We start from the raw sequence: 27893 nt of genomic DNA on the forward strand, positions 1-27893 counted from the left end.
ACAACAGTAATATCCATTTGGGGCTTGATGAGAGAGAAAAATAAATTGCACATTCGATATTTCAGATTTGATTTAAGGCAGCAAGCATTAACTTAACTAAACAGATGGTTTTAAACTTCAGATTTCCTTTTCTTTCCTCAAATTTCAAAATTGAGGGTTAAATATAGGTTAAACAATTTAAATTACCAGTATTTGTTTTGACCTACAAAAAAGTGGCAACTTTACATGATTTAACCTAATCTACTTAGTCTGTCTGGTGTACAGAAGGGTGGACCAGGCACTGTTGTATCCCCTGTTCACTACCTCAGATCTCCCCACAAGGTTTAACATATTAATGGATGTTAAGGGCACCACTCTCTCACCAGACTAAGAGGCAGTTCAACTGAAAACTTAAGTAGTATCTAGTTCTCTGCCTCCACAAATCCATGCCATTAACTAATTTCTCTGTTATTTGATACTTTATCTTCTATGAAATTAACAAATCATACTCTACCAAAACAAATTTCACCATGCAATTTAGGGGCTATTTTAAATAAGTTGAGAAGAGAGGGAACCATAACTTCCTTTTTCCCTCATTTGGTATAAGGAGATAGAAATTCTTATGGAGAAAAAAATGGACAAATATAGCACTTAAAAGCAAGGCTTACCAGCACTTTATTCTAATTTGAAAGAAGTAGGGCCAGGTCCTTTGAAATCACTCATACAAAGCCTGAGTTCCTACAACTTTTGTGAGATTATTTTTTATCAAAATATTAGTTTTTTAGAATGATACAAAATGGATTTCTGTTGCCAGCTAAAATGAAGTAAACCCACTAAAGCTTATTTCTCCCACTGATTACTATTAAAAACTCCAGGACATAAAAAGTAACTACCGAAGGACTAAGATCATTAAATAGCAGACAATGGGGTAGGGAAGTAAAAAACTTGAAGAGTTACAATACTGATGAGTTTCCTGCTTTTTTTACTCCATCTTTCAACTGTGACCCTAGGGTGGCCTGGTTCTGGGGTTCCAATTCATAGAACAACACAAGTGCATGAATGCACTACAAATGCTGAGATAAATCCCCTCATTCTGGCCAGAGGATTGGAAAAAGGAGCCCCAGCGAACCCAAGAGGAGTACAGGATAAATCTTTTTCTTATTTTCCTATCTCCTCCCCTCTGCCCTGACTCTTCTTGTCCTACACTCAGGCCAGGCCTAGTTGCGGGAGTACAGTGGGAAAGGGGCCCCTGGGAACACAGGAATGTAGGGGATATCCCAAATAGGAGAAAGCTAAAAAAGAGGATCCCCAGATACTAACCAACACAAGTCTCAGGTTGACCCCCAAACTCACATGTGTGGAACAGATCTAAAGAAGCATAGGATACTTGCAACAACATTTTCAGCTCTTAGGATTCTGCTTGGTTGTCACCTTTTCCATTAAGCCCTCCTCTCTCCTATTGAGTTTTGCTGCCATTCAACCTTCTATGGATTGCATGTTTCTGGTTCCCTTCTGAGAATTAATTTGCTATTGAATTGTCCTTACTAGGCAGTGAACAACTTGAGTTCAAGTTCCATGTCTCACTTATTTTTATGTCCTCTTTACCTAGCACAGAGTCTGGCATGTTGTAGGACTACAGTGATTAATTCTTACGATTGGTACTTTGAGGAACAGTTTTCATTCCTGAGACATGAAAAATCTTGGTCTAAAGTTATCATTTATCAATTTGAGTTGGTAGGCAGGATTTATAGCTTCTAGATTTTTGATGTGCAGGCATGCTTTCCTCTATTGATTTGTTTGTCTCATAATTTTTATTTATTTATTTATTTATTTATTTATTTTTTTATTAATTAAAAAAAATTAACTAACACAACATTAGAAATCAATCCATTCTACATATGCAATCAGTAATTCTTAATATCATCACATAGGTGTATGGTCATCATTTCTCAGTACGTATGCATCGATTTAGAGAAAGAAATAGCACGACAACAGAAAAAGAAATAAAGTGATAACACAGAGAAAACACAAATAAAAATAAAAAGTACAAAAGTATATAAGAGAAAGAAAAAAAAACAAACAAAAACTATAGATCAGATGCAGCTTCATTCAGCGTTCCAACATAATTACATTACAGTTAGGCAGTATTGTGCTGACCATTTTTTTTTTTTTTTTTTTGACATCATACCATTCTACACATGCAATCAGTAATTCTTAACATCATCACATAGATGAATGATCGTTGTTTCTTAGTACATTTGCATCGGTTTAGAAGAACTAGCAATATAACCGAAAAAGATATAGAATGTTAATATAGAGAAAAAAAATAAAAGTAATAATAGTAAGAACAAAACAAAACAAAACAAAAACCTATAGCTCGGATGCAGCTTCATTCAGTGTTTTAACATGATTACTTTACAATTAGGTATTATTGTGCTGTCCATTTTTGAGTTTTTGTATCTAGTCCTATTGCACAGTCTGTATTCCATCAGCTCCAATTACCCATTATCTTACCCTGTTTCTAACTCCTGCTGAACTCTGTTACCAATGACATATTCCAAGTTTATTCTCGAGTGTCGATTCACATCATTGGGACCATACAGTATTTGTCTTTTAGTTTTTGGCTAGACTCACTCAGCATAATGTGCTCTAGGTCCATCCATGTTATTACATGCTTCATAAGTTTATCCTGCCTTAAAGCTGCATAATATTCCATCGTATGTATATACCACAGTTTGTTTAGCCACTCGTCTGTTGATGGACATTTTGGCTGTTTCCATCTCTTTGCAATTGTAAATAACGCTGCTATAAACATTGGTGTGCAAATGTCTGTTTGAGTTTTTGCCCTTAATTCCTTTGAGTAGATTCCCAGCAATGGTATTGCTGGGTCGTATGGCAATTCTATATTCAGCTTTTTGAGGAACCGCCAAACTGTTTTCCACAGTGGTTGCACCATTTGACATTCCCACCAACAGTGGATAAGTGTGCCTCTTTCTCTGCATCCTCTCCACCACTTGTCATTTTCTGTTTTGTTGATAATGGCCATTCTGGTGGGTGTGAGATGATATCTCATTGTGGTTTTGATTTGCATTTCTCTAATGGCCAGGGACATTGAGCATCTCTTCATGTGTCTTTTGGCCATTTGTATTTCCTCCTCTGAGAGGTGTCTATTCAAGTCTTTTTCCCATTTTGTAATTGGGTTGGCTATCTTTTTGTTGTTGAGTTGAACAATCTCATTATAAATTCTGGATACTAGACCTTTATCTGATATGTCGTTTCCAAATATTGATTCCCATTGTGGAGGCTGTCTTTCTACTTTCTTGATGAAGTTCTTTGATGCACAAAAGTGTTTAATTTTGAGGAGTTCCCATTTATTTATTTCCTTCTTCAGTGCTCTTGCTTTAGGTGTAAGGTCCATAAAACCGCCTCCAATTGTAAGATTCATAAGATATCTCCCTACATTTTCCTCTAACTGTTCTATGGTCTTAGACCTAATGTTTAGATCTTTGATCCATTTTGAGTTAACTTTTGTGTAGGGTGTGAGATATGGGTCTTCTTTCATTCTTTTGCATATGGATATCCAGTTCTCTAGGCACCATTTATTGAAGAGACTGTTCTGTCCCAGGTGAGTTGGCTTGACTGCCTTATCAAAGATGAAATGTCCATAGATGAGAGGGTCTATATCTGAGCACTCTATTCGATTCCATTGGTCGATATATCTATCTTTATGCCAGTACCATGCTGTTTTGACCACTGTGGCTTCATAATATGCCTTAAAGTCAGGCAGTGCAAGACCTCCAGCTTCGTTTTTTTTCCTCAAGATGTTTTTAGCAATTCGGGGCACCCTGCCCTTCCAGATAAATTTGCTTATTGGTTTTTCTATTTCTGAAAAATAAGTTGTTGGGATTTTGATTGGTATTGCATTGAATCTGTAAATCAATTTAGGTAGGATTGACATCTTAACTATATTTAGTCTTCCAATCCATGAACACGGTATGCCCTTCCATCTGTTTAGGTCTTCTGTGATTTCTTTTAGCAGTTTTTTGTAGTTTTCTTTATATAGGTTTTTTGTCTCTTTAGTTAAATTTATTCCTAGGTATTTTATTCTTTTAGTTGCAATTGTAAATGGGATTCGTTTCTTGATTTCCCCCTCCGCTTGTTCATTACTAGTGTATAGAAATGCTACAGATTTTTGAATGTTAATTTTGTAAGCTGCTACTTTGCTGTACTCATTTATTAGCTCTAGTAGTTTTGTTGTGGATTTTTCCGGGTTTTCGACGTATATTATCATATCATCTGCAAACAGTGATAGTTTTACTTCTTCCTTTCCGATTTTGATGCCTTGTATTTCTTTTTCTTGTCTAATTGCTCTGGCTAGAACCTCCAACACAATGTTGAATAATAGTGGTGATAGTGGACATCCTTGTCTTGTTCCTGATCTTAGGGGGAACGTTTTCAATTTTTCCCCATTGAGGATGATATTAGCTGTGGGGTTTTCATATATTCCCGCTATCATTTTAAGGAAGTTCCCTTGTATTCCTATCTTTTGAAGTGTTTTCAACAGGAAAGGATGTTGAATCTTGTCAAATGCCTTCTCTGCATCAATTGAGATGATCATGTGATTTTTCTGCTTTGATTTGTTGATATGGTGTATTACATTAATTGATTTTCTTATGTTGAACCATCCTTGCATACCTGGGATGAATCCTACTTGGTCATGATGAATAATTCTTTTAATGTGTTGTTGGATACGATTTGCTAGAATTTTATTGAGGATTTTTGCATCTATATTCATTAGAGAGATCGGCCTGTAGTTTTCTTTTCTTGTAATATCTTTGCCTGGTTTTGGTATGAGGGTAATGTTGGCGTCATAGAATGAATTAGGTAGTTTTCCCTCCACTTCGATTTTTTTGAAGAGTTTGAGGAGAGTTGGTACTAATTCTTTCTGGAATGTTTGATAGAATTCACATGTGAAGCCGTCTGGTCCTGGACTTTTCTTTTTAGGAAGCTTTTGAATGACTGCTTCAATTTCTTTACTTGTGATTGGTTTGTTGAGGTCATCTATGTCTTCTTGAGTCAAAGTTGGTTGTTCATGTCTTTCCAGGAACCCGTCCATTTCCTCTAAATTGTTGTATTTATTAGCGTAAAGTTGTTCATAGTATCCTGTTATTACCTCCTTTATTTCTGTGAGGTCAGTAGTTATGTCTCCTCTTCCATTTCTGATCTTATTTATTTGCATCCTCTCTCTTCTTCTTTTTGTCAATCTTGCTAAGGGCCCATCAATCTTATTGATTTTCTCATAGAACCAACTTCTGGCCTTATTGATTTTCTCTATTGTTTTCATGTTTTCAGTTTCATTTATTTGTGCTCTAATCTTTGTTATTTCTTTCCTTTTGCTTGCTTTGGGGTTAGCTTGCTGTTCTTTCTCCAGTTCTTCCAAATGGATAGTTAATTCCTGAATTTTTGCCTTTTCTTCTTTTCTGATATAGGCATTTAGAGCAATAAATTTCCCTCTTAGCACTGCCTTTGCTGCGTCCCATAAGTTTTGATATGTTGTGTTTTCATTTTCATTCGCCTCGAGGTATTTGCTAATTTCTCTAGCAATTTCTTCTTTGACCCAGTCGTTGTTTAGCAGTGTGTTGTTGAGCCTCCACGTATTTGTGAATTTTCTGGCACTCTGCCTATTATTGATTTCCAACATCATTCCTTTATGGTCCGAGAAAGTGTTGTGTAAGATTTCAATCTTTTTAAATTTGTTAAGACTTGCTTTGTGACCCAGCATATGGTCTATCTTTGAGAATGATCCATGAGCACTTGAGAAAAAGGTGTATCCTGCTGTTGTGGGATGTAATGTCCTATAAATGTCTATTAAGTCTAGTTCATTTATAGTAATATTCAGATTCTCTATTTCTTTGTTGATCCTCTGTCTAGATGTTCTGTCCATTGATGAGAGTGGTGAGTTGAAGTCTCCAACTATTATGGTATATGAGTCTATTTCCCTTTTCAGTGTTTGCAGTGTATTCCTCACGTATTTTGGGGCATTCTGGTTCGGTGCGTAAATATTTATGATTGTTATGTCTTCTTGTTTAATTGTTCCTTTTATTAGTATATAGTGTCCTTCTTTGTCTCTTTTAACTGTTTTACATTTGAAGTCTAATTTGTTGGATATTAGTATAGCCACTCCTGCTCTTTTCTGGTTGTTATTTGCATGAAATATCTTTTCCCAAGCTTTCACTTTCAACCCATGTTTATCTTTGGGTCTAAGATGTGTTTCCTGTAGACAGCATATAGAAGGATCCTGTTTTTTAATCCATTCTGCCAATCTATGTCTTTTGACTGGGGAATTCAGTCCATTGACATTTAGTGTTATTACTGTTTGGATAATATTTTCCTTTAACATTTTGCCTTTTGTATTATATATATCATATCTGATTTTCCTTCTTTCTACACTCTTTTCCATATCTCTCTCTTCTGTCTTTTTGTATTTGACTCTAGTGCTCCCTTTAGTATTTCTTGCAGAGCTGGTCTCTTGGTCACAAATTCTTTCAGTGACTTTTTGTCTGAGAATGTTTTAATTTCTCCCTCATTTTTGAAGGATAATTTTGCTGGATATAGGAGTCTTGGTTGGCAGTTTTTCTCTTTTAGTATTTTAAATATATCATCCCACTGTCTTCTAGCTTCCATGGTTTCTGCTGAGAAATCTACACAAAGTCTTATTGGGTTTCCCTTGTATGTAATGGATTGTTTTTCTCTTGCTGCTTTCAACATCTTCTCTTTCTCTTTGACCTCTGACATTCTAACTAGTAAGTGTCTTGTAGAACGCCTATTTGGGTCTAATCTCTTTGGGGTGCGCTGCACTTCTTGGATCTGTAATTTTAGGTCTTTCATAAGAGTTGGGAAATTTTCAGTGATAATTTCTTCCATTAGTTTTTCTCCTCCTTTTCCCTTCTCTTCTCCTTCTGGGACACCCACAACACGTATATTTGTGCGGTTCATATTGTCCTTGAGTTCCCTGATACCCTGTTCAAATTTTTCCATTCTTTTCCCTATAGTTTCTGTTTCTTTTTGGAATTCAGATGTTCCATCCTCCAAATCACTAATTCTATCTTCTGTCTCTTTAAATCTATCATTGTCGCTATCCATTATTTTTTCTATGTTTGCTACTTTATTCTTCACTTCCATAAGTTCTGCGATTTGTTTTTTCAGTTTTTCTATTTCTTCTTTATGTTCAGCCCATGTCCTCTTCATGTCCTCCCTCGATTTATCGATTTCATTTTTGAAGAGGTTTTCCATTTCTGTTCGTATATTCAGCATTAGTTGTCTCAGCTCTTGTGTCTCATTTGAGCTATTGGTTTGTTCCTTTGACTGAGCCATTTTCTCAATCTTTTGAGCGTGGACAGTTATCTTCTGCTGCTGGCGTCTGGGCATTTATTCAGATTTCTCTTGGTCTTGGACCCAGCAAGGTTGTAATATTTTTCTGTGAAATCTCTGGGATCTGTTTTTCTTATCTTGCCCAGTATGTGGCGCACGTGGCACACGTTTGTCTCAAGTGTTTGGAATGGGTCTCCCCCAGTCACCGATCTCCGCGGCCTGGGGATTTCGGATCCAATTCTCTCTGTTGGTTCAGGGGCCGCGCGTGGTGGGGGCGTCAGCTGCCGTGGCTTGAGGGGACCCTGTGGCTGGTTGCGGGCCGCAGCGGGCCTGGGGGATTCTCCACCGGACCAGGAAGCCTCCCGTGGGCGGGGGCTACCGCTGCTTGGATAGCCCTCCTATCCAAGACTCGTATCCGCGGACTCGAAGCAGAGACTCGAAGCCGCCCGCAAAAGAGGGGTGCCGCCTGCCTCGGCTTGGGAAACTTGCTTCTCCAATACTCTCAGCCGGCCCGGAAAGGAGGGAGGGAGTAGCTCGGACCACCGCAGATGCCGCTGATCGGGAAATCACGCGCCGCTCGGGGGTCTCACCGCAGCCGAGTTTCGCAGTCAGACTAACCACCCCAGACTGGGTTACGCTGTGTGTCCATTCCCTGCTGTAGCCCCGGGAGCTGTTCTGTACTGTTTCTGTTCACCTATTAGTTGATTTCGAGTCGGAGGAACTAAGACGCATGTACCTTACTAAGACGCCATCTTGGATCCCACCCTGTTTCATAATTTTTAAAATAAATTTTTTCAATTTTGAGGTAATTGTGGATTCATATCTACAATTGTAATCTACAATTGTAAGACATAATGCAGAGAGATCCCAGTTAATCTTTTACCTGGTTTCCCCACTGGTAACATCTTACAAAACTCTCCTACAATATCACAACCATTGATAACAGTCCAGATGCAGAACAATTCCATCCTCACAAAGATCCCTCCTGTTGACCTTTTATAGCCACACTTGCTTCCCCCTGTCTTTACCCATTCCTTAACCTCTGGTAACACTAATCTGTTTTCCATTTCTGTAATTTTGACATTTCATAACGTGTATCCTTTCGTATTGCCTTTTTTTTTTCTTTCACTGAGCACAGTTCTCTGGAGATTCCTCCATACTGTTGCATATAGCCAGTAGTTTATTCCTTTTTACTGCTGACTTTTCAGAATTTTTAAAAAATGAAGCATTGTTCTATATATCACTGCAGTTTCTACAGATGCTATTTTATGTTTTTGCCCTGTGTTCTTTCTCTACGATAGTTCTTAGACCCTGTACTCTTAAATTATTGAGGCTCAAAGGGCTTTACTTTTATGTGAATTTTATCTATTGATATTTACCATATTTAGATATTAAAATTGAAATTTTAAACATTAAAAAATTTTTTAATGTAACAACAAACACAAACATTCTTAACATATTCCGTTCTACATATGTAATCAGTAATTCACAGTGTCATCACATAGTTGCATATTCATCATCATGATCATTTCTTAGAACATTTGCATCAATTCAGAAAAAGAAATAAAAAGAAAATATATGAAAAAAATTCATATATACCATACCCCTTACTCCTCCCTTTCATTTATCACTAGCATTTCAATCTACTAAATTTATTTTAACATTTGTTCCCCCTATTTTTATTTTTATTCCGTATGTTTTACTCGTCTGTTGATAAAGTAGATAAAAGAAGCATCAGACACAAGGTTTTTACAGTCACACAGTCACATTGTGAAAGCTATATCGTTATATAATCATCTTCAAGAAACATGGCTGTTGAAACACAGCTCTACATTTTCAGGCAGTTCCCTCCAGCCTCTCCATTACATCTTGACTAACAAGGTGGTATCTATTTAATGCGTAAGAATAACCTCCAGGATAACCTCTTGACTCTGAAATCTCTCAGCCACTTTATTATGAGACACTTTATTTCGTCTCATTTTGCTCTTCCCCCCTTTGGTCGAAAAGGTTTTCTCAATCCCTTGATGCCGAGTCCCAGCTCATTCTAGAATTTCTGTCCCACATTGCCACAAAGGTCTACACCCCTGGAAATCATGGCCCACGTAGAGAGGGGGAGGACGGTGAGTTTGCTTGTTGTATTGGCTGGGGAGAGAGGCCACATGTGAGCAACAAAAGAGGTTCTCTTGGGGGTGACTCTTAGGCCTGATTTTAAGTAGGCTTGACCTATCCTTTGTGGGGTTAAGTTTCATATGAACAAACTCCAAGATTGGGGACTCATCCTGTTGCTTTGGTTGTCCCTACTGTTTGTGAGAATATCAAGAAATATATTTGAGGGAGTTGAATTTTACCCCTTTCTCACCATTCCCCCAAGGGGACTTTGCGAATCCTTTTTTCTTACTGTTCAAATCACTGGGGCATCACTCTGGACAAATCTACAAAATCTTATGCCCTGCTCAAGGTTCCATGTACTTACGGTGTTAAAACATTTTTTTAATCCAGTTTAGATAGTAATAAATCATAAGTAATATAATTTAATAAGAACTGTATTTTCCAAAACTAAAAATACTTAATGAGAAGAAAAGCCTTGTTGTACATTTTTGAATATCTCTTTAATATCTGAATTCTCATATCTACTTCTTCATTTAATCTGTTATGGTGAATTGTTTCAGTTGAAGTATATGTAGAAAATCAGACCTCACACATCTGTGTAGCTGGGAAAATAGGGAGTGTTTTAATAGTCTTATCGGATAACTGGATAGTTTTCTTTGATTCTGTACCCAAACTCTGCAAACGATAGTTTCTTTTTTTTTTTTTTTAGGTGGATAGGTGGGTGGATCAAATGATAGTTTCTTAAAGACTAGTTACAATGTGGAATATGAAACTGTATCAGTTAACTTTCCATACCATGTTATATTAAAATCTGTCGGTATGTTTTGCATTTTGAATGGATATGTTGCCCAAGCATATGTTTTAAAAGCATCATGCATTGATCATTTGGAAAATACTGAATTACTGAGTTATGCACATCTTTAAAATGTTGACACATTTCCTTAGACTATATAAAAAATAGTATATTAATATCAATTGCATAAGAAAAATTACCAAGTATTGGGGAAATTGTCAAGCTGAAGATGTAGATATGAGTTTTTCAAAATTCATATTTTTTCTTTTTGGAAGCTTAAATGTTATCACTATTAACAACTGCTGCCAGTGATAGGCCCACTTATTCTTGGGGAAATGTCTGCCACATACCCAAGCTTAAATAATCATAATTTGTCTACCATTTGTCCTTTCAAGTAAAAATAGTGTTTTGTTAAAACAGCTCATAATTCAAATCGTGTACAAGCACATTTCCTTGAGACAACCATAGTACATTGGTATGCAGCAGAAGGGCTTTATGCATACTTCCCCTTTTGTCATACAGGCTTTTAAAGACATATGACTCAGGGGCCAAGATTTAATAAAATTACTAACTTTTCTACAAGTATATGGCCCAATTTGCCACTACTTTGATTTGCTCTAAGGCCCCAGCAGTTTCATCCACCATTGCTTTGTACCACCAATGCAAATAATTCTGCATTGGTAAAGTCTGAGAACCACTGTTGTAAATAAAGACCAAGAGGTAGAATTTCAAATAGCTGGCCTTTTGCTCAGTGAAAAAGGCAAATAGCACCTTAATAACAATTAAAATATTTTTGTCTTCATGGACCCCCAGAAAGGCTCTTGGGAGACCCTAGGAACCCATGGACCACAGTTTAGGAACAAATGATTTACAGTAAAGTGATTTCTGATTTGGCTTTCTTCTTTTTCTCTTCTCTGATTTCCTGTCTTTTCTTTTTCCTTTGTTGAAATAAATCCTGTAGGAACCCTAATCTGGGTTAAAAACCATTTCTGATCAGGTTTCCATGCCTGGCTGGCAGCCTCAGCACTGGCAATAGACAAATACTGGGAATAACCTTGGGCACAAAGGAGAAGACCAGTTCAAAGCATCACCTCAGCCTCAGGGGATAAAAGCACCAGGAAAGGGCCACAAACCTGCTAACCTTGCTGGCTTGCTATTGTGTGTTTGCATTCAGAAATTGGCCACATTATGTGGACCTGAGTCTGCGGTGAGACATTAACTGTGAGTCAGGTGCTTTTCTTCTGAAGAACTCCTGCAGGCTCCAGGGCAGGGGAGATTCTCAGGCTAAAAAGGGCTCTCCAGAGGTCTCTCAGCACTACTCTCTAGTCCCAAACCTTCTGAGTCGCGTCAGTCTTTTCATTCTAATAATTATCTATAGGAAAGAGTCTATAGTTTCTTTACTGTAATAAACCTTAGGAATTAAGAGGTTTTCCTTATGAATGCTCTAGATGCCCCTTTCGTAACTTAAACCCTTTTCCTTTAGTTCTGTTTTTAATAACAATAAATAGCTAATCATGGTATTTGTATGCTGTATCTTGGAATTATGAAGACAATTTTATTTTCTGTACCTTCATACCTAGTCTAATTTAGCCTTTGTCTGCTTTACATTTTTAACCTAGTTCCTTTATTCCAATGGTTCTTTGCTGGTATGGTTTTACCCTCCACTACCTCTACCCCCATACTGTTTAGAGACATTTTTGGTTGTCTCAATGTGTATAGGGAAAGGGGGTGCTAGTGACATTAGTGGGTAGACGTTAGCGATGTTGATGAACATCTTACAATGAATAAGGCAGACCCTTCAAATGAAGAATTAGCCAGTTCCAGATGTCAGTGTTGCTGTTTTTGCAACCCTACTTTAGTCCTAACTTCCTTGTAATTTGTTAACCCTCAAATTGAGGGTTGAGTTTTACTTTGTTTATTTAGAATTGTGTTTTATTTTGGAAAAAATAATTCCAGTTATGTTCAGAATAACTGAATAAATTCTAGAGGTAGGTCACTCTTTTGGATTAAGGTTTAAGAGTACCTTAGATTGTACTAGATCATTGGTTTCTAAACCTGAATGAGCACAACTACTTGACAACTTTAAGAAATACAGGTTTCTGGGCCCCAGTTGGATCTTACTGAATCAGAGTCTCCAGGGGTATAGCCCAGGGATTTCTTATTTAAAACAAAACAAAACAAAATAACTGCTATAGAAATTCCTATAATCAGTTAAATTTGAGAATCTCTGAAACATACATGTACTGATATGCTCAAAAAGTTGATGGGCTTTTAAGACTGCTATTGCTTTGTGACTCTCAGAGTTAACGTACACCCTGCTGGGTAACCAGTTCTGTCAGTAAAACCAGTCAAATAAGCCTCAGGTTGATAAGGCTGTACTAGAGCAGTAGTATCCAGTAGAATTTTGGTTCTTTGCCAGTGTATGATGTGCAGTTCATCTTGTTTGCCACAAGTTTAGATTTTTAAAGGTGGAAGGGTGAAAATATGTGGGAGGAGATGGAGGAGATTGCTAGTAGCCTCGAAGAAATTCTATTTACCTTACTACATTCGAGGAGGGGAATTACTCAAAGCTGATTTCTCCTCCTTAGTATCAGTTTCCTATACACATCTACCACCAGGTGTAAAGCGTCCTTCAGAACTCTTTCTGGTATAAATTAATCTGACCTTGGCAGCCAGAGCATCGGGAAGCACAACAGAGGGCCATTGACTCCGTTCCTGCTGTCAAGGGTCTTCTTGCTCCGTCCATACTTTACTTGTTGTTGACTCTGTCACCTAAAAGGAAAGTTAGTGAAGATGGCCATTTGTTGAAGTGGGTTTATGAGCTCTGGGGATCAGAAATTTGTGGAGTAAGAAAAGAAAAGATAGATAGCTTTTTTTTTTTTTTGAAAAGGGTAAGTGAATTTTTATTGTAGCAATTTGATTATCTTTACATATAAAAGCAGAGACTCTCCACAAAGAAGAAAAACATATGAATATTAACTATATAAATTAAATTAATGGACTAAACACATTTTTGAAGAGGTCCATAAGGCATTTCAAAACACCTTAAATAATGTGTATACTATTTTCATACTATTGTCAGTTATATCATTGCAAGCATACATAGTTAAGCACTCAATTTTCACATGTTGAAAATTCCTTTCCTATAGCTGGTCAGATTTTAGCTGATTTATGGAAACTTGTAACTGCTAATCCAAGTAGGTGTTCGGTGAGCTACTTCACAAAGCAATGCTGAAAACCTTGTAATCCAGCTTTGACAGCCCATAATACCAACTTCCAAATTCCCTTCCCCACTGCCAATGATTAAAATGAAACTGACATTCATTTCAATTGTAAAGTAAATAATAATAAAAGCAGAACTCAAGAAAAGTACATGTGGTCCCTCAACTAAACTTCCACAATCTGCCTGCCTAACATTAAGTCTTTACTACTCAGCTTCAATGCCACATGCTTTCAGAGGTGTTTCCTCCTCCAATCTCTTCTTTGGACACATAACCATTACAACACATTCTACCCTAAATTCTAACCACTGATTTTGTCTTACCCCTTTATTAGCAGTTGGAGCAGATTGTCTCTTCTCATTTCTATTATTCCCTGATCCTATCACAGGGCGTAGTATGCATTAAATACTCAACAAATGTTTGCTGAAAAAATAAATGAATGAACAAACTAAACAATATTGACTCCAGATGTTTCAGCCAAACACTGCAGTATTTCATTTCTTAAAACTATATTTTACATCACAAACACCCAAAGAAAGAAAACTAGTAATTTCAGCTCATTTCCAACGTCAATATATTAATCCTTATGTCCATTTATATTCATGTACATGGGCCCATTATACACTGACACAATGTAGGATTAGGTCTCAGCACTTACTCTCCATTCACATTCACTACAGTTATTGGAGATACACAGATGTATTTAAATGACTTAGCACCAACAGGCAAGTCCTAAAGAAATACACCTCATGAAATGATATGTCCTTAATATTAAAATGTAGATATGAGAATTTATTTTAATAAACAAGTCTATCTCTTCTTTCAAATGAGGCCTTTTTCATGATGAAATCTTTTAAATTTCCCTTTGGCATAAAAATCAAGCCATGAAGCAATAGTTTCTGTCAGTTTTAATATGTTAACATAACCACTTTATGTTTCTTCCCCATTTATGTTCCTACAGTAAATTCCATTGCAGTGACTTCTGTTGTTAGCCCCAGTGACTGTTATTACAAATTCACTGTTCCCAAATTTCAGGATCAGTATATTACAAAAATGCTAGGTTTTAGGAGTTAAAAACAAACATCTGAAATTTAAGTGAAAAATGATAAACCTCTTTCCATCAACAAGATCAGAGATTGTTTTATATTGGAGTATTCCGTATTTTGAATAATTGTGTTTAAAACTAAAGAACCGTCAATAAATAGTTAATTTTTTACTCCTTCAAAGTAATAAAGGTTCTAATAAAGTATTTTTTATACTTGTTTATTCTTCATAGTGGACACATATAAATAAATCGTTCCTCTAACTATTGAGAAATGAAAATATTTGAATTTTTAAAATACAGAGCCCTTATTGATTAACAATTTTTTATGGAATTTTATCCATAGTATCTTACACTTCAGATAACTAACCATTAAAACAAAGAAGTCAATGACAGATACTTATTTAAACTACATCATAGGTCAAGAAACATACATTCAGAAAAGATCTCAGGCTACTCAGCAATAGCTGCTTATAAAACCCAACAAACCTTAAAATAGCAAGTAGACTTCAAAGGAATCAAAATATTAATTTATGTTGTACTATGATTAGGAAAGTCTTCTTAATGTTGACATTTTCATGTTCGTAGTTTATCAATCAAATAATCAGCTGTGATAAACCAGTAGGAATTGACTCTATAAACAAATTTTGATATGAAGCCAAGCTGAGTGACTGGTGGCAGGACATGAAGATGCAAGTGGGAAATAGAACAGAATGGCGGCATATGGAAACCCATCCTCATGTTTTTGAAGTCAGTGAAATTATTCCTTTCAAGAATGGCCTTTCCAACAATTACCATGCTCTCAACCAGTTCTATTTCATCTTTCTTAAGTTCTCTGCAATTTCTAATATGCCTCTTTGGCACTACAAGATAATGATGAGGTGCTGCTGGTTTGATATCTTTGAAGCAAACTAAGTCTTCATTCTTAATTCAAGAAGGCTGATGAAGTTCAGGGTTTCTCTATCAACTGGAAAGTCACATGGAGAACATGGTGATGTCTGCTAGTTTTCTCTACAGGCTTCATGAAGCTTGTTTTATGAAGCTCACGCAGGGGTGTTTTCCTTCTGCACCTCCAAGGGTCTCTGACTGCATGGGCTCTGTAGTTGTCGTGGTTTTCTGCTTATGTGTCAAGATAGATAGCTTTTATTTTACTTTTTTTTGGCAGACAAATGTTACTTTTAAAATTGATTGAAGCATAGCTAAGTGTGAGAGCTAGCTGGGCCTGAAACTGAACTCAGAGTTAGGCAGTTGTGCCCCTGCATTTGAGGTAGCTTTTATCCCCCAGCACATGTTTATTGAGTGTCTACTTTATTATTACAGGTACTGGAGATATGACAGTGAACAAAGTATTCACAATCTGACTTGTAGTAAGGAACCAGACACATCACAAATATATCATATTCTGACTCTGATATGTGCTATATAGAAAAATGAAGCAGGGTCGGGCTAGAGTGAAGTGAGAGATGGATGCTATTCTAGGCAGAGTGGTCAGAGGAAGAGGCATTTTGGCAAGGACTCCAATGATTTGAGAGCAAACCATGTGAAGATCTGGGGGAAGAGTGTTGTAGGCAGAGGGAACAGCATATGAGCCCAGGGGAGGAACAAGCTGGGAAGGAAGTAAACAGAGTGAGAGGTAGAACAGAGGAAGAAGAGCTGTCTGAGAGTAGACCAGAGCCAGATCACTTGTGCTATATAAGGAATTTAGTTTTTATTCTGAGTGTGTAAGATTTTGAGCAAGGTATAGATATGATCTAATTTATATTTTAAAAGGATCTTTTTGTCTGCTCTGTGGAGAATAGTTCAGAGACCAAGAGTAGACACAAGAGAGACAGCTCAAAAGTTGCAATAATTTATACCAGATAGGATGTCTTTGTAATTATCTTGGGTATTTACTTGTTTTTTTTCTAGAAATTATCTAGAAATAGAAGTTCTGTGAAGGCAGGGATCTTTTCTGTGTTCACTGTAGTTACCGTAGTTCTGTGTAGCACAATGCCTGACCTTCAGTGACTTTGAGTGAATGAATGACCTTTTGGTCCCCAGCATTCCCTGTTGTGCTTTCTAGATGCGGTTCCATTACTTTTTTTCTGAGGGCCTTAGTCTTCTCATATGTTCAACCTGGGTATCAGACTGAGGAGATGATCTGTAAAGGCTCTCCTGGCCTTACTGTGGATGATCAAATACTCTGTTTCTAGTTTCACTGAAATGGTAAAAACTATCAGAGTTGAGCATCCAAGTAAAAACAAGATATGCATTAAAAAAATTATTTCAGCTACAAATAGAAATGAATGGGTAGAATGACTTGGAGGGGCTGTGTCAAGTCCAGGCAGGAGATAGTGGTGACTGGGACACTAGTGGTGGCCAAGGAGATAAGGAAACTGCTAAAGACGTGTCCTTACTTTCTCAAATTAGCCTTCAGAACTGAGGCTAGAACCCAGATTCCTGGTTCCCAGTCCAGCGCCTTTACTTTGCCACTTCTCAATATTTTTAAATGTCTTAAAGAGGTCAGCTTTTTAGAAAAGTTGATGTATAGGTAAGTGTGATTCCAGTGAATTTAGTTAAAACAAAGAGCTGAATTTAAAATAAGTAATGTAAATTAATTAGAAATTTTAGCTGGTTTCCTCTTAGGTTCTTCTCATTTGAAGGTACACCATTCTTTGTTTATGTGCAAACCTTAGGCAGGCCAAACACAGGTCTTTCTTCACACCAGTTGGAAGTATGTATGACATTTCTAAATAAAGTTGGAACTTGGTACAAAAGCAGGTCCCATTGTCTCTTCTCTTATCTTTTCCCTTGTCCTCTTAGATTCTGAAGATATTCTCTTATCACTTGATCCAGTCTTTGGAACACTCCTTTGTTCTGCTCTTCTCTTGCTGTATGGATCTTAAAAATGTTTACTTGTAATTAATTATTGTAAATATTACCTAAAACTCCTTCTTCTGGACACCTATCCTTACCAAAGTTTATGGACGTGTCTTCAAGGAGAAGGGAAGATTTTTTCAAGAAGTGGTTTGATAGATTCTGTTCAAAATTAAAAAACCTATCACGGTATCACCATTTTCATTCAAAGTGGTGTATAGAAATAACTTAGGTCAGTTAGTGATAGTCTAGGAATTTGCCAACATTCTTTTAGTATTAAGTTTTACATTTACTTGTCCAGCATCAAGTTCTCCATGCATTTCTGTTTTGGTGTCTCTCTCAGAGAATAAAAGGAAAAGCTGTGTTATACTTTAAACTCTAACGTGAAGTTGTGTTTAAAAACTGGGTATAGGAAATAAATTTTAAAGAAAATTATCTTTTTAAGATCCCTTGCTTTTATAAAAAGATAATGTGTCAACTTAGGATTTATTTTAGTAGCTATAAAGTAGCAGTGAGTGAAAACAAAGCTAGATTTAAATGCTCAGTTGCTAAAAAAAATTATACTTGAAATATGAATTAGTCATTTAGTATTTCTACTGTACTATTTTCCCACAAGACTCAAGGTTCCTCAGTAATTTTTTTTTAAATGGATGAGCAATAGTTATTTCCTTAATATCATGTCACTGTAGATTAGGAGGACCTTTTAAGGAATGCCATCTGGATGAGATATCCCTGAATTGGGTCTCCTGCTGGGTGAAGAACAAACACCCGTAACAGGAACATTTTAGTTAGAATTCAGTCTTAACACAGTTGCTGGGTGCTTTCTTTATAGTGTCCTACTATTCAACTAGATTAAAAAATAATTTTTTTAATTAGAGAAGGATTTAAATTTTTTTTAAATTACTTTAATTACTTTAAAGACACTGTTATTGAATCAGTAAGCACCTGATTTACAGAAAACTCATTAAAAAAATACAGAGTTCCATATGCACCCTATTTTTCATTCCAAATGTTTAAGGCAGCTTTATTCATAATGATCAGAAATTGGAAACAATGCAAATATCTATCAGCTGCTGAATAGATAAACAAACTGTGGTATATCCAAACAATGGAAAACTATTCAACTGTAAAAAGGTACTACTGAGACATGGAATAAACTACTGATACATGCAATGGCATGGTTGGATCTCAAAAACGTTAGGCCAAGTGAAAGAAGTGAAAAGGCTACACACTGTATGATTCCATTTATAGGACATTCTGGAAAAGGCAAAATTATAGGGATAGAAATGAAATTAATGATTGTCAGGAGCTGGTATGGGGAGAAGAGAATGAACTACCATGGGACACAAGGGAACTTTTCTGGATAATGGAAATATTCTATATTTTGATTGTGATAGAATTATACTACTGCATACATTTGTCAAAACTCATTAATCTATACACTAAAATGGGTAAATTTTACTGTATGTGAATTATATCTTTTTTAATGAAAAAAATATTTTTTATTTTAACATACGTTCCCCCTACTATTTATTTTTATTCCATATGTTCTACTCGTCTGTTGATAAGGTAGATAAAAGGAGCATAAGATACAAAGATTTCATAATCACACAGTCACATTGTGAAAGCTGTATCATTATGCAGTTATCCTCAAGAAACATGGCTACTGGAACACAGCTCTACATTTTCGGGCAGTTCCCTCCAACCTCTGCATTATATCTTGGATAACAAGGTGATATCTACTTAATGCGTAAGAATAACCTCCAGGATAACCGCTTGTTTGGAATCTCTCAGTCATTGACACTTTGTCTCATTTCACTCTTTCCCCTTTTGGTCAAGAAGGTTTTCTTAGTCCCTTGATGCTGAGTCTCAGCTCATTCTAGGATTTCTATCCCACATTGCCAGGAAGGTCCACACCCCTGGGAGTTGTGTCCCACGGAGGGTGGTGAATTTGCTTGTTGTGTTGGCTGGAGAGAGAGGCCACATCTGAGCAACAAAAGAGATTCTCCTGGGGGTGACTCCTAGGCCTAATTTTAAGTAGGCATGACCTATCCTTTGTGGGGTTAAGTTTCATATGAACAAACCCCAAGACTGGGGGCCTGACCTGTAGCTTTGGTTGTGCACACTGCTTGTGAGAATATCAAGGATTCAACTTGGGAAGGTTGAATTTTCCCCCGTTCTCACCATTCTCTGAATGGGACTTTGCAAATACTTCTCCACTCATTGATCAAATCACTCTGGGATTCATCGGGGCATCGCTTTGGACAAACCAACAAAATCTCATGTCCTACCCAAGGTTCTGTATACTTATGTTGTTCACCCAACTATCTACATAAATTGTATTAGGAAATGCACTAGTCAAAATATAAATTTTGTACCAAATAAACATTTTTTGCTTTAGCCTCACACTTAAGTTGAAATTTTAAAATATTTATTACCATCTATTTTCAGCACCCTGCAGTAAAGACATTCCTTTGTTCTTCCTCATGCAAAAACATTTTTTAAATTTGTACCTATAGTCACTATCATTATACACTCTAGGCATTCCTAGATTATACCATCTCAATTTCTTTGTGATTTCATTTATGCCCCCAGACCTCCTCCCTCTATCATTCTCACATTCAGCTTCATTCAGTGTTTTAACATAATTGTATTGCAGTTAGTAGTATTATGCTGACCATTTCTGAGTTTTTATATTCAGTCCTGTTGCACAGTCTGTATCCCTTCAGTCCAATTACGCAATATCTTACCCTGTTTCTATCTCCTGATGGTCTCTGTTACCAACAAAATATTCCCAGTATTTCATTAATGTCACTTTATATCAGTGAGACCATACAGTATTTGTCCTTTTGTTTTTGGTTAATCTCACTCAGCATAATGTCCTTAAGGTCTATCCATGTTGTTACATACTTCATAACTTTATTCTGTCTTACAGCTGCATAATATTCCATCGTATGTATATGCCGCAGTTTGTTTAGCCACCCCTCTATTGATGGATATTTTGGCTGTTTCCATCTCTTCGCAGTTGTAATAATGCTGCTGTAAACATTGGTGTGCAAATGCCCATTTGTGTCCTTGCCCTCTTGTCCTTTGAGTAGAGACAGCATGTAGATGGGTCCTGTTTTTTAATCCATTCTGCCAGTCTATGTCATTTGATTGGGGAGTTTAATCCATTAACATTTAGTGTTATTACTGCACGGGTAGTACTTTCTTCTACCATTTTGCCTTGCACGGGTAGTACTTTCTTCTACCATTTTGCCTTGCATGGGTAGTACTTTCTTCTACCATTTTGCCTTTTGGAATTTATATGTCATATCTAATTTTCCTTCTTTTTACCTTTATTCATAGTCTTCCTTTCTACACTCTTCTCCACACCTCTCTCTTCTGTCTTTTTGTATCTATCTCTAGTGCTTTCTTTAGTATTTCTTGCAGAGCTGGTCTCTTGGTCACAAATTCTCTCAGTGATTTTTTGTCTGAAAATGTTTTAATTTCTCCCTCATTTTTGAAGGACAGTTTTACTGGATATAGAATTCTTGGTTGGCAGTTTTTCTCTTTTAATAATTTAAATATATCATCCCACTGTCTTCTTGCCTCCATGGTTTCTGCTGAGAGATCTGCACATAGATTATTGGGCTTCCCTTGTATGTGATGGATTGCTTTTCTCTTGCTGCTTTCAAGATTCTCTCTTTCTCTTTGACCTCTGACATTCCGATTAGTAAATGTCTTGGAGTACGTCCATTTGGATCTATTCTTTTTGGGGTATGCTGCACTTCTTGGATGTGTAATTTTAAGTCTTTCATAAGAGTTGGGAAATTTTCAGTGATAATTTCCTCCATTAGTTTTACTCTTCCTTTTCCCTTCTCTTCTCCTTCTGGGACACCCACAACACGTATATTCGTATGCTTCATATTGTCACTCAGTTCCCTGAGTCCCTGCTCATATTTTTCCATTCTTGTCCCTATATTTTCTTTTTCTTGTTGGATTTCAGATGTTCCGTCATCCTGTTCACTAATCCTATGTTCTGTCTCTTGAAATCTACCATTGTAGGTTTCCATTGTTTTTTTCATCTCTTCTACCTTGCCTTTCATTCCCATAAGTTCTTTGATTTGTTTTTTCAGATTTTAGATTTCTTCTTTTTGTTCATTCCTTGTCTTCTTTATATCCTCCCTCAATTCACTAATTTGGTTTTTGATGAGGTTTTCCATGTTTGTTCGTTTATTCTAAATTGTTTCAGCTCCTGTATGTCATTTGAATTGTTGGTTTTTTCCTTTGACTGGGCCATATCTTCAATTTTTGTAGTGTGATTTGTTATTTCTTGCTGGTGTCTAGACATTTAATTACCTTAATTAGTTTATTCTGGAGATTGCTTTCACTTCTTTTACCTAGGGTTTTCTTGCAGGATGAATTTGTTGTCTATTTGTTCTTTGACCGTCAGTTCAGCTTTTTCTGGACCTCTAGCTTAGGTTTTGTTTAACAGAGAATTTTTTAGTTCTTGTTTTCTTGTTTCTTGCCCTGCTTGTATGGTGCTTTTCCCCCCACCCTTAGGAGGGTCTGATTAGGTATTATAGACCCCAGCTGGATTTTCCCAGACCAAACTGGCCTCCTATCAGGAGGAAAGAGTCACCTGTGTTGGTTTTCCCTGAGGATGAGTCCCAGCAGGTTGAAAAACTTTCCTGTGAAGTCTCTGGACTCTGTTTTTCTTATCCTGCCCAGTATGTGGCACTAGTCTGCTGCAGTTCCCACTAGCATAAGATGATGTGGTGCCTTTAACTTTGGCAGACTCCTTGCTGGGGGCGTGGTAGAGACAGAGGAGAGGTTGTAGTCTGATTTTAATGGCTTCAAATTACCTAGCCCTGGGGTCTGAATTCCTTGAGGGAGGGATTCCACCTGGGTGGGGCTTCACCCCTCCCCTGGGGAAGGCACTGGCTCTAGATAAGCCCCCAAAAGAGCTCACTTCTGCCTATGCCTGGGGCAGTTGCAGCCTGAGAAGCCCTACCACTATATCCAAAGGCAGTCAAGCCTTTGTAGAAACACAGCCACAAAAACCTGTTTCTTTCTTTTTTTTCTTTTACCATCAGCCCTGTTCCCTTGGCGCGGGGCAAAAATGAGTGACCTCCGCTTTGACCAGGTTCACCTGAGTGGGGACCTATTTTTAGTAGTCAGAATTTGTTAATTAATTCCACAATTGGCGTTTGGTTGAGCTCAGCCCCTGCTGCTGGTAAAGCCCCTTTCCTTTCCCCTCTGGGTAGCAGCCTGTAGGGAAGGGCCACCAGCCTCCGTGTCTTCGGGAACTCACAGTTCTCAGGGGGCTCGCAGCCGGTCCAGCTGGTCCAGACTGGTGTACACTGTATGTCCAGTCACTGACGTGGCCCCAGGAGCTGTTCTGTACTGTTTCTGGTTATTTAGTAGTTGTTCTGGAGGACGAACTAAAACGTGCACATCGCTAAGCCGCCATCTTGTCCCGGAATCTGCACCCTATTATTACCACCTTGCATTAGTGTTGTACATTTGCTACAGTTTATGAAAGAACATTTTTATAATTGTACTATTAACTGTAACCCATCATTTACAATAGGATTCCCTATGTGTTTTTTTTTTTAATTTTCAAAAATTTTTATTCTGGTGACATATATACAATGCCAAATTTCCCCTTTTAACAACATACCAATATATAATTCAGTGCTGTTAATTATGTTTACAACGTTGTACTACCATTACCACCATCCATTACCAAAACTTTTTTTTCTTGAAAACTTTATTAACATTTATAACAGTAAACGTTCAACTTTTTCCACAGTTTTTATGAAGTTTTTAAGGATTAAACTTATTTAAAAAGTATTAATATAATACTTTTATTATAATAATAGTACAATATTATTTTATTAATATAATAACTATTTTGTAATATAATAATTTTATTACATTAATAATAAAATAAACATTTTTCAATCAGATGTGAATAAAGCATTTATAATGAGTGTTTGATATCTACCTTCTTTCTTGGGATGATAGTAGTGTTACTGTGATAGCATTAAGTTTTCTTACTAAAAATTAGTTTTCAGGATTAATGGTTTTTATCAGATCTTGATTTTTATTACTCTGCTAAGATGGATAGAACCATTTAAAATTATTTTTCATTTCATGTGGGCCATTTTATAGAAGAACGCTAGTCAGTATCAAGGGTTCTTTTTTTTTTTTTTAATTTTTTTTATTAATCAAAAAAAAGAAAAGAAATTAACACAAGATTTAGAAATCATTCCATTCTACAAATGCACTCAGTAATTCTTAGTATCATCACATAGATGTATGATCATCATTTCTTAGTACATTTGCATCGATTTAGGAAAAGAACTAGCAAAACAGCAGAAAAAGATATAGAATGTTAATATAGAGAAGAGAATTAAAATAATAATACTAATAATATATATATATATAAAGGAAAAAGAAAAAAAACAAAAACAAAAGATACAAACACACAAACAAACAAACAAAAAACCATATTTCAGGTGCAGCTTCATTCAGTGTTCCAACCTAGTTACATTACACTTAGGTATTATTGTGCTGTCCATTTTTGAGTTCTTGTATCTAGTCCTGTTGCACAGTCTGTATCCCTTCAGCTCCAATTACCCATTATCTTACCCTGTTTCTAACTCCTGCTGGTCTCTGTTACCAATGATATATTCCAAGCTGATTCTCAAATGTCGGTTCACATCAGTGGGACCTTACAGTATTTGTCCTTTAGTTTTGGGCTAGACTCACTCAGCATAATGTTCTCTAGGTCCATCCATGTTACTACATGCTTCATAAGTTTAGTCTGTCTTAAAGCTGCATAATATTCCATCGTAGGTATACGCCACAGTTTGTTTAGCCACTCGTCTGTTGATGAACATTTTGGCTGTTTCCATCTCTTTGCAATTGTAGATAATGCTGCTATAAACACTGGTGTGCAAGTGTCCGTCTGTGTCTTTGCCCTTAAGTCCCTTGAGTAGATACCTAGCAGTGGTATTGCTGGGTCGTAATCCATTCTGCCATTCTATGTCTTTTGATTGGGAAATTCAGTCCATTAACTTTTAGTATTATTACTGTTTGGATAATATTTTCCTCTACCATTTTGGCTTTTGTATTATATATATCATATCTGATTTTCCTTCTTTCTACACTTTACTCCATACCTCTCTCTTCTGTCTTTTCGTATCTGACTCTAATGCTCCCTTTAGTATTTCTTGCAGAGCTGGTCTCTTGGTCACAAATTCTCTCAGTGACTTTTTGTCTATAAATGTTTTAATTTCTCCTTCATTTTTGAAGGACAATTTTGCTGGATATAGGAGTCTTGGTTGGCAGTTTTTCTCTTTTAGTAATTTAAATATATCATCCCACTGTCTTCTAGCTTCCATGGTTTCTGCTGAGAAATCTACACATAGTCTTATTGGGTTTCCCTTGTATGTGACAGATTGTTTTTCTCTTGCTGCTTTCAAGATCCTCTCTTTCTCTTTGACCTCTGACATTCTAACTAGTAAGTGTCTTGGAGAACGCCTATTTGGGTCTATTCTCTTTGGGGTGCGCTGCACTTCTTGGATCTGTAAATTTAGGTCTTTCATAAGAGTTGGAAAATTTTCAGTGATAATTTCTTCCATTAGTTTTTCTCCTCCTTTTCCCTTCTCTTCTCCTTCTGGGACACCCACAACACGTATATTTGTGCGCTTCATATTGTCATTCAGTTCCCTGATCCCCTGCTCAAGTTTTTCCATTCTTTTCCCTATAGTTTCTGTTTCTTTTTGGAATTCAGATGTTCCATCCTCCAGTTCACTAATTGTAGCTTCTGTCTCTTTAGATCTACCATTGTAGGTATCCATTGTTTTTTCCATTTTTTCTTCTTTGTCTTTCACTCCCATACGTTCTGTGATTTGTTTTTTCAGATTTTCTATTTCTTCTTTTTGTTCAGCCCATGTCTTCTTCATGTCCTCCCTCAATTTATTGATTTGGTTTTTGAAGAATTTTTCCATTTCTGTTCGTATATTCAGCATTAGTTGTCTCAGCTCCTGTATCTCATTTGAACTATTGGTTTGTTCCTTTGACTGGGCCATATCTTCAATTTTCCGAGCGTCATCCATTATTTTCTGCTTGTGTCTGGGCATTTGATCAGATTTCCCTGGGTGTGGGACCCAGCTGGTTGAAAGGTTTTTCTGTGAAATCTCTGGGCTCTGTTTTTCTTTTCCTGCCCAGTAGGTGGCGCTCGTGGCGCTCGTCTGTCTGCACGGCAGTCGGCCCGGGAAACCACGCGTGGAGGGCGGGGGGTGTCGCTGGCCGCCCTGGCTTGGGGGAGTGCCGGTCCTAATTGCCCAGCTGGCCCGAAACGCCAAGTGTGACGGGAGGGCCCCGCTATCCAACGTTCCCAGTCAGACCGGGAAGCCACGTGCGTGGAGGGGACCCCAGTCGCCAGCCGCCCCGGCCGGGAAAACGCGCGCCCCTTGGGTAGCTCACCGCAGCAGATTCTCCCTGCCCGTTCAGCTGTTCCAGAATGGGGTACGCTGTCTTTTTGGTCTCTGTCGTGACTCCGGGAGCTGTTTCGTATTGTTTCTGTTTCTTTAGTTGCTTTTCTGGAGGAGGAACTAAGACCCGCGCGTCTTACTAAGCCGCCATCTTCTCCTTGTTGCTCTCTCTTTTTTTTTTTTTTTGGTTTCCAAAGTTTGACTTTGTTTTGCAGTACAGAAATCATTTGGAGCCATTTTGAGGCAGACATCATTGAGTAGAGGTTCTGTCAAATCAATAATGCATTACAGTTAGTCCACTGAAGAAGCCATACCTGAGATACAAGATGCTTCTCATTTTGCCTGCTTTATGATAGTTTGTTTCCCTTTTCTCTCATCAGTTTTATTAGACTAAAACACCGCAAGAAACCATTTGTCCATCCAAATGACTCTTAATTCTGGAGTTTGGTTGGAATTCTATGCCCAAATAAACCAAACTTGTGGCTTTAGTATCAAGGGTTCTTATGTGTAAAGTTCTAAAAGTAGTCTTTAGTCTCCAACTGAACTTTTATACTTAAGACTTTTTTAATGTTAATAATTTTTACATAATTAATATCAATTTTAATCACTAAGCTCTTCATCAGTGAAATATGTGCTTTTCTTTATCCTTGGTAGTCTTGAATCATCTGATGTTGAGGGGTGCCCTGAACTGGGTTTCCATCTTTTCTGTTCTTCAGTTTTGGCTTGCTGGAAAGCTGTGGCCTGACTGAGGCTGTCAAGAGCAGGATCTTCCCCCTCATCTTCACTTACTTCTACTTCTTCAGTTTCTTCTTCTGGTTCAGGAATTTTCTTTTTTTTCCTTTTTCTCTTTCTTCTTTGGAGGCTCACGTTATCCAAGCATATTTTTAGGATAGGCATAACTTAAGTGTCCACTTTCCCCACATTCACAGCACTTATTATTTATCAAAGTAGTTTTGCCTTCGGGTGAATTCAGTTGCTCTTCCATTGTCAATAGCAAAGCTTGCTTTTATCATTCTAGCAAATAGCTGCTTGTTGTTTATTGCCCTGGTGCGGTTTTGAGCAGATTCTTTATCCAAAAATACAAAAACACAATCCCTTTACTCTTCCTGGTGTCTTTATTTTTCATTATAGTAACTTTTACCACTTTGCTGTACTTAGAAAATGTCTGGTATAAGTCATTGTTTGTTAGGGAAAAGGGCAAGTTGGATCCAAATACTGTACTTTTACTTGGAGCCAATCCACCACTCATTTCTTCAGGCTAGGTGTGTCAAAGAGACCAGAAGAGTGCATGCCCTAGGCCCAACTACGGCTCACCCCCCGACTATTTCTCACTCCTTGCAGCAGCTTTAACATCATGGGTTCTTAGAAGGTTCAGGCGCCAGAGACAAGAAGATGACAGCAAATTTGAACCTTTCCGACCTGGTTAGGTGCGCCTCAGATGCTGTAAGAGCACCAGTCCCATAAGCAGGTGCCCATTATCAAAACTTTTGCATTAACCCAAATAGAAACCAACCCAAATGGGTAGTTTATGTCTTAACTCCCATTGCCTACTCCCATCCCATACCCTGGTAATCTACATTCTAGATTCTGACTCTGAATTTGCATATTCTAATTATTTCACATCAGAGAGATTATATAATATTTGTCCTTTTGTGTCTGACTTATTTCTCTTAATGGAATGTCTTCAAGCATCCATGTTGTCACATGAATAAGAACTTCATTCCTTTTTATGGCTGAGCCATATTTCATTATATGTATTTACAACATTCTGTTACAGTTCATCCATTAAAGGACGCTTGGGTTACTTTCACCATTTGGCAGTTGTGAATAATGCCGCTGTGAACATCAGTGTGCAGATATATCTGTTTGAGTCTCTGCTTTCAAGTCTTTTGGGTATATACCTAGAAGTGGGGTTGCTGGATCATATGGTGATTTTATACTTTCTGAGAAACTGTCAAACTGTCTTCCACAACAGTCACACCATTTTATATTTTCATCAACAATGAATGGGTGTTCTTATTTTTCACATGCTC

General features: G+C 37.2%; 2 protein-coding genes and 1 pseudogene across 3 annotated transcripts in view; 1 reads left to right on the plus strand and 2 right to left on the minus strand.

Annotated features, from left to right (window-relative positions):
• The window catches only part of DIP2B (disco interacting protein 2 homolog B), a 340427-nt gene that overhangs the window by 98179 nt on the left and 214355 nt on the right, over positions 1-27893 (plus strand). The gene's annotated exons all lie outside the window — the stretch shown is intronic.
• Positions 14290-17691, minus strand: LOC143690197 (adenosine 5'-monophosphoramidase HINT3-like). The gene is made up of 2 exons (XM_077168133.1): positions 17665-17691; positions 14290-15439 (listed from the first exon to the last, which is right to left on the minus strand). The coding sequence occupies exons 1-2, from the start codon at positions 17689-17691 to the stop codon at positions 15092-15094; spliced, it is 375 nt and encodes a 124-aa protein (XP_077024248.1). The 3' UTR covers positions 14290-15091.
• Positions 26356-27109, minus strand: LOC143691814 (zinc finger CCHC-type and RNA-binding motif-containing protein 1 pseudogene; annotated as a pseudogene).

This window comes from Tamandua tetradactyla, chromosome 7, assembly GCF_023851605.1.
Source record: "Tamandua tetradactyla isolate mTamTet1 chromosome 7, mTamTet1.pri, whole genome shotgun sequence".
Lineage (NCBI taxonomy): Eukaryota > Metazoa > Chordata > Mammalia > Pilosa > Myrmecophagidae > Tamandua > Tamandua tetradactyla.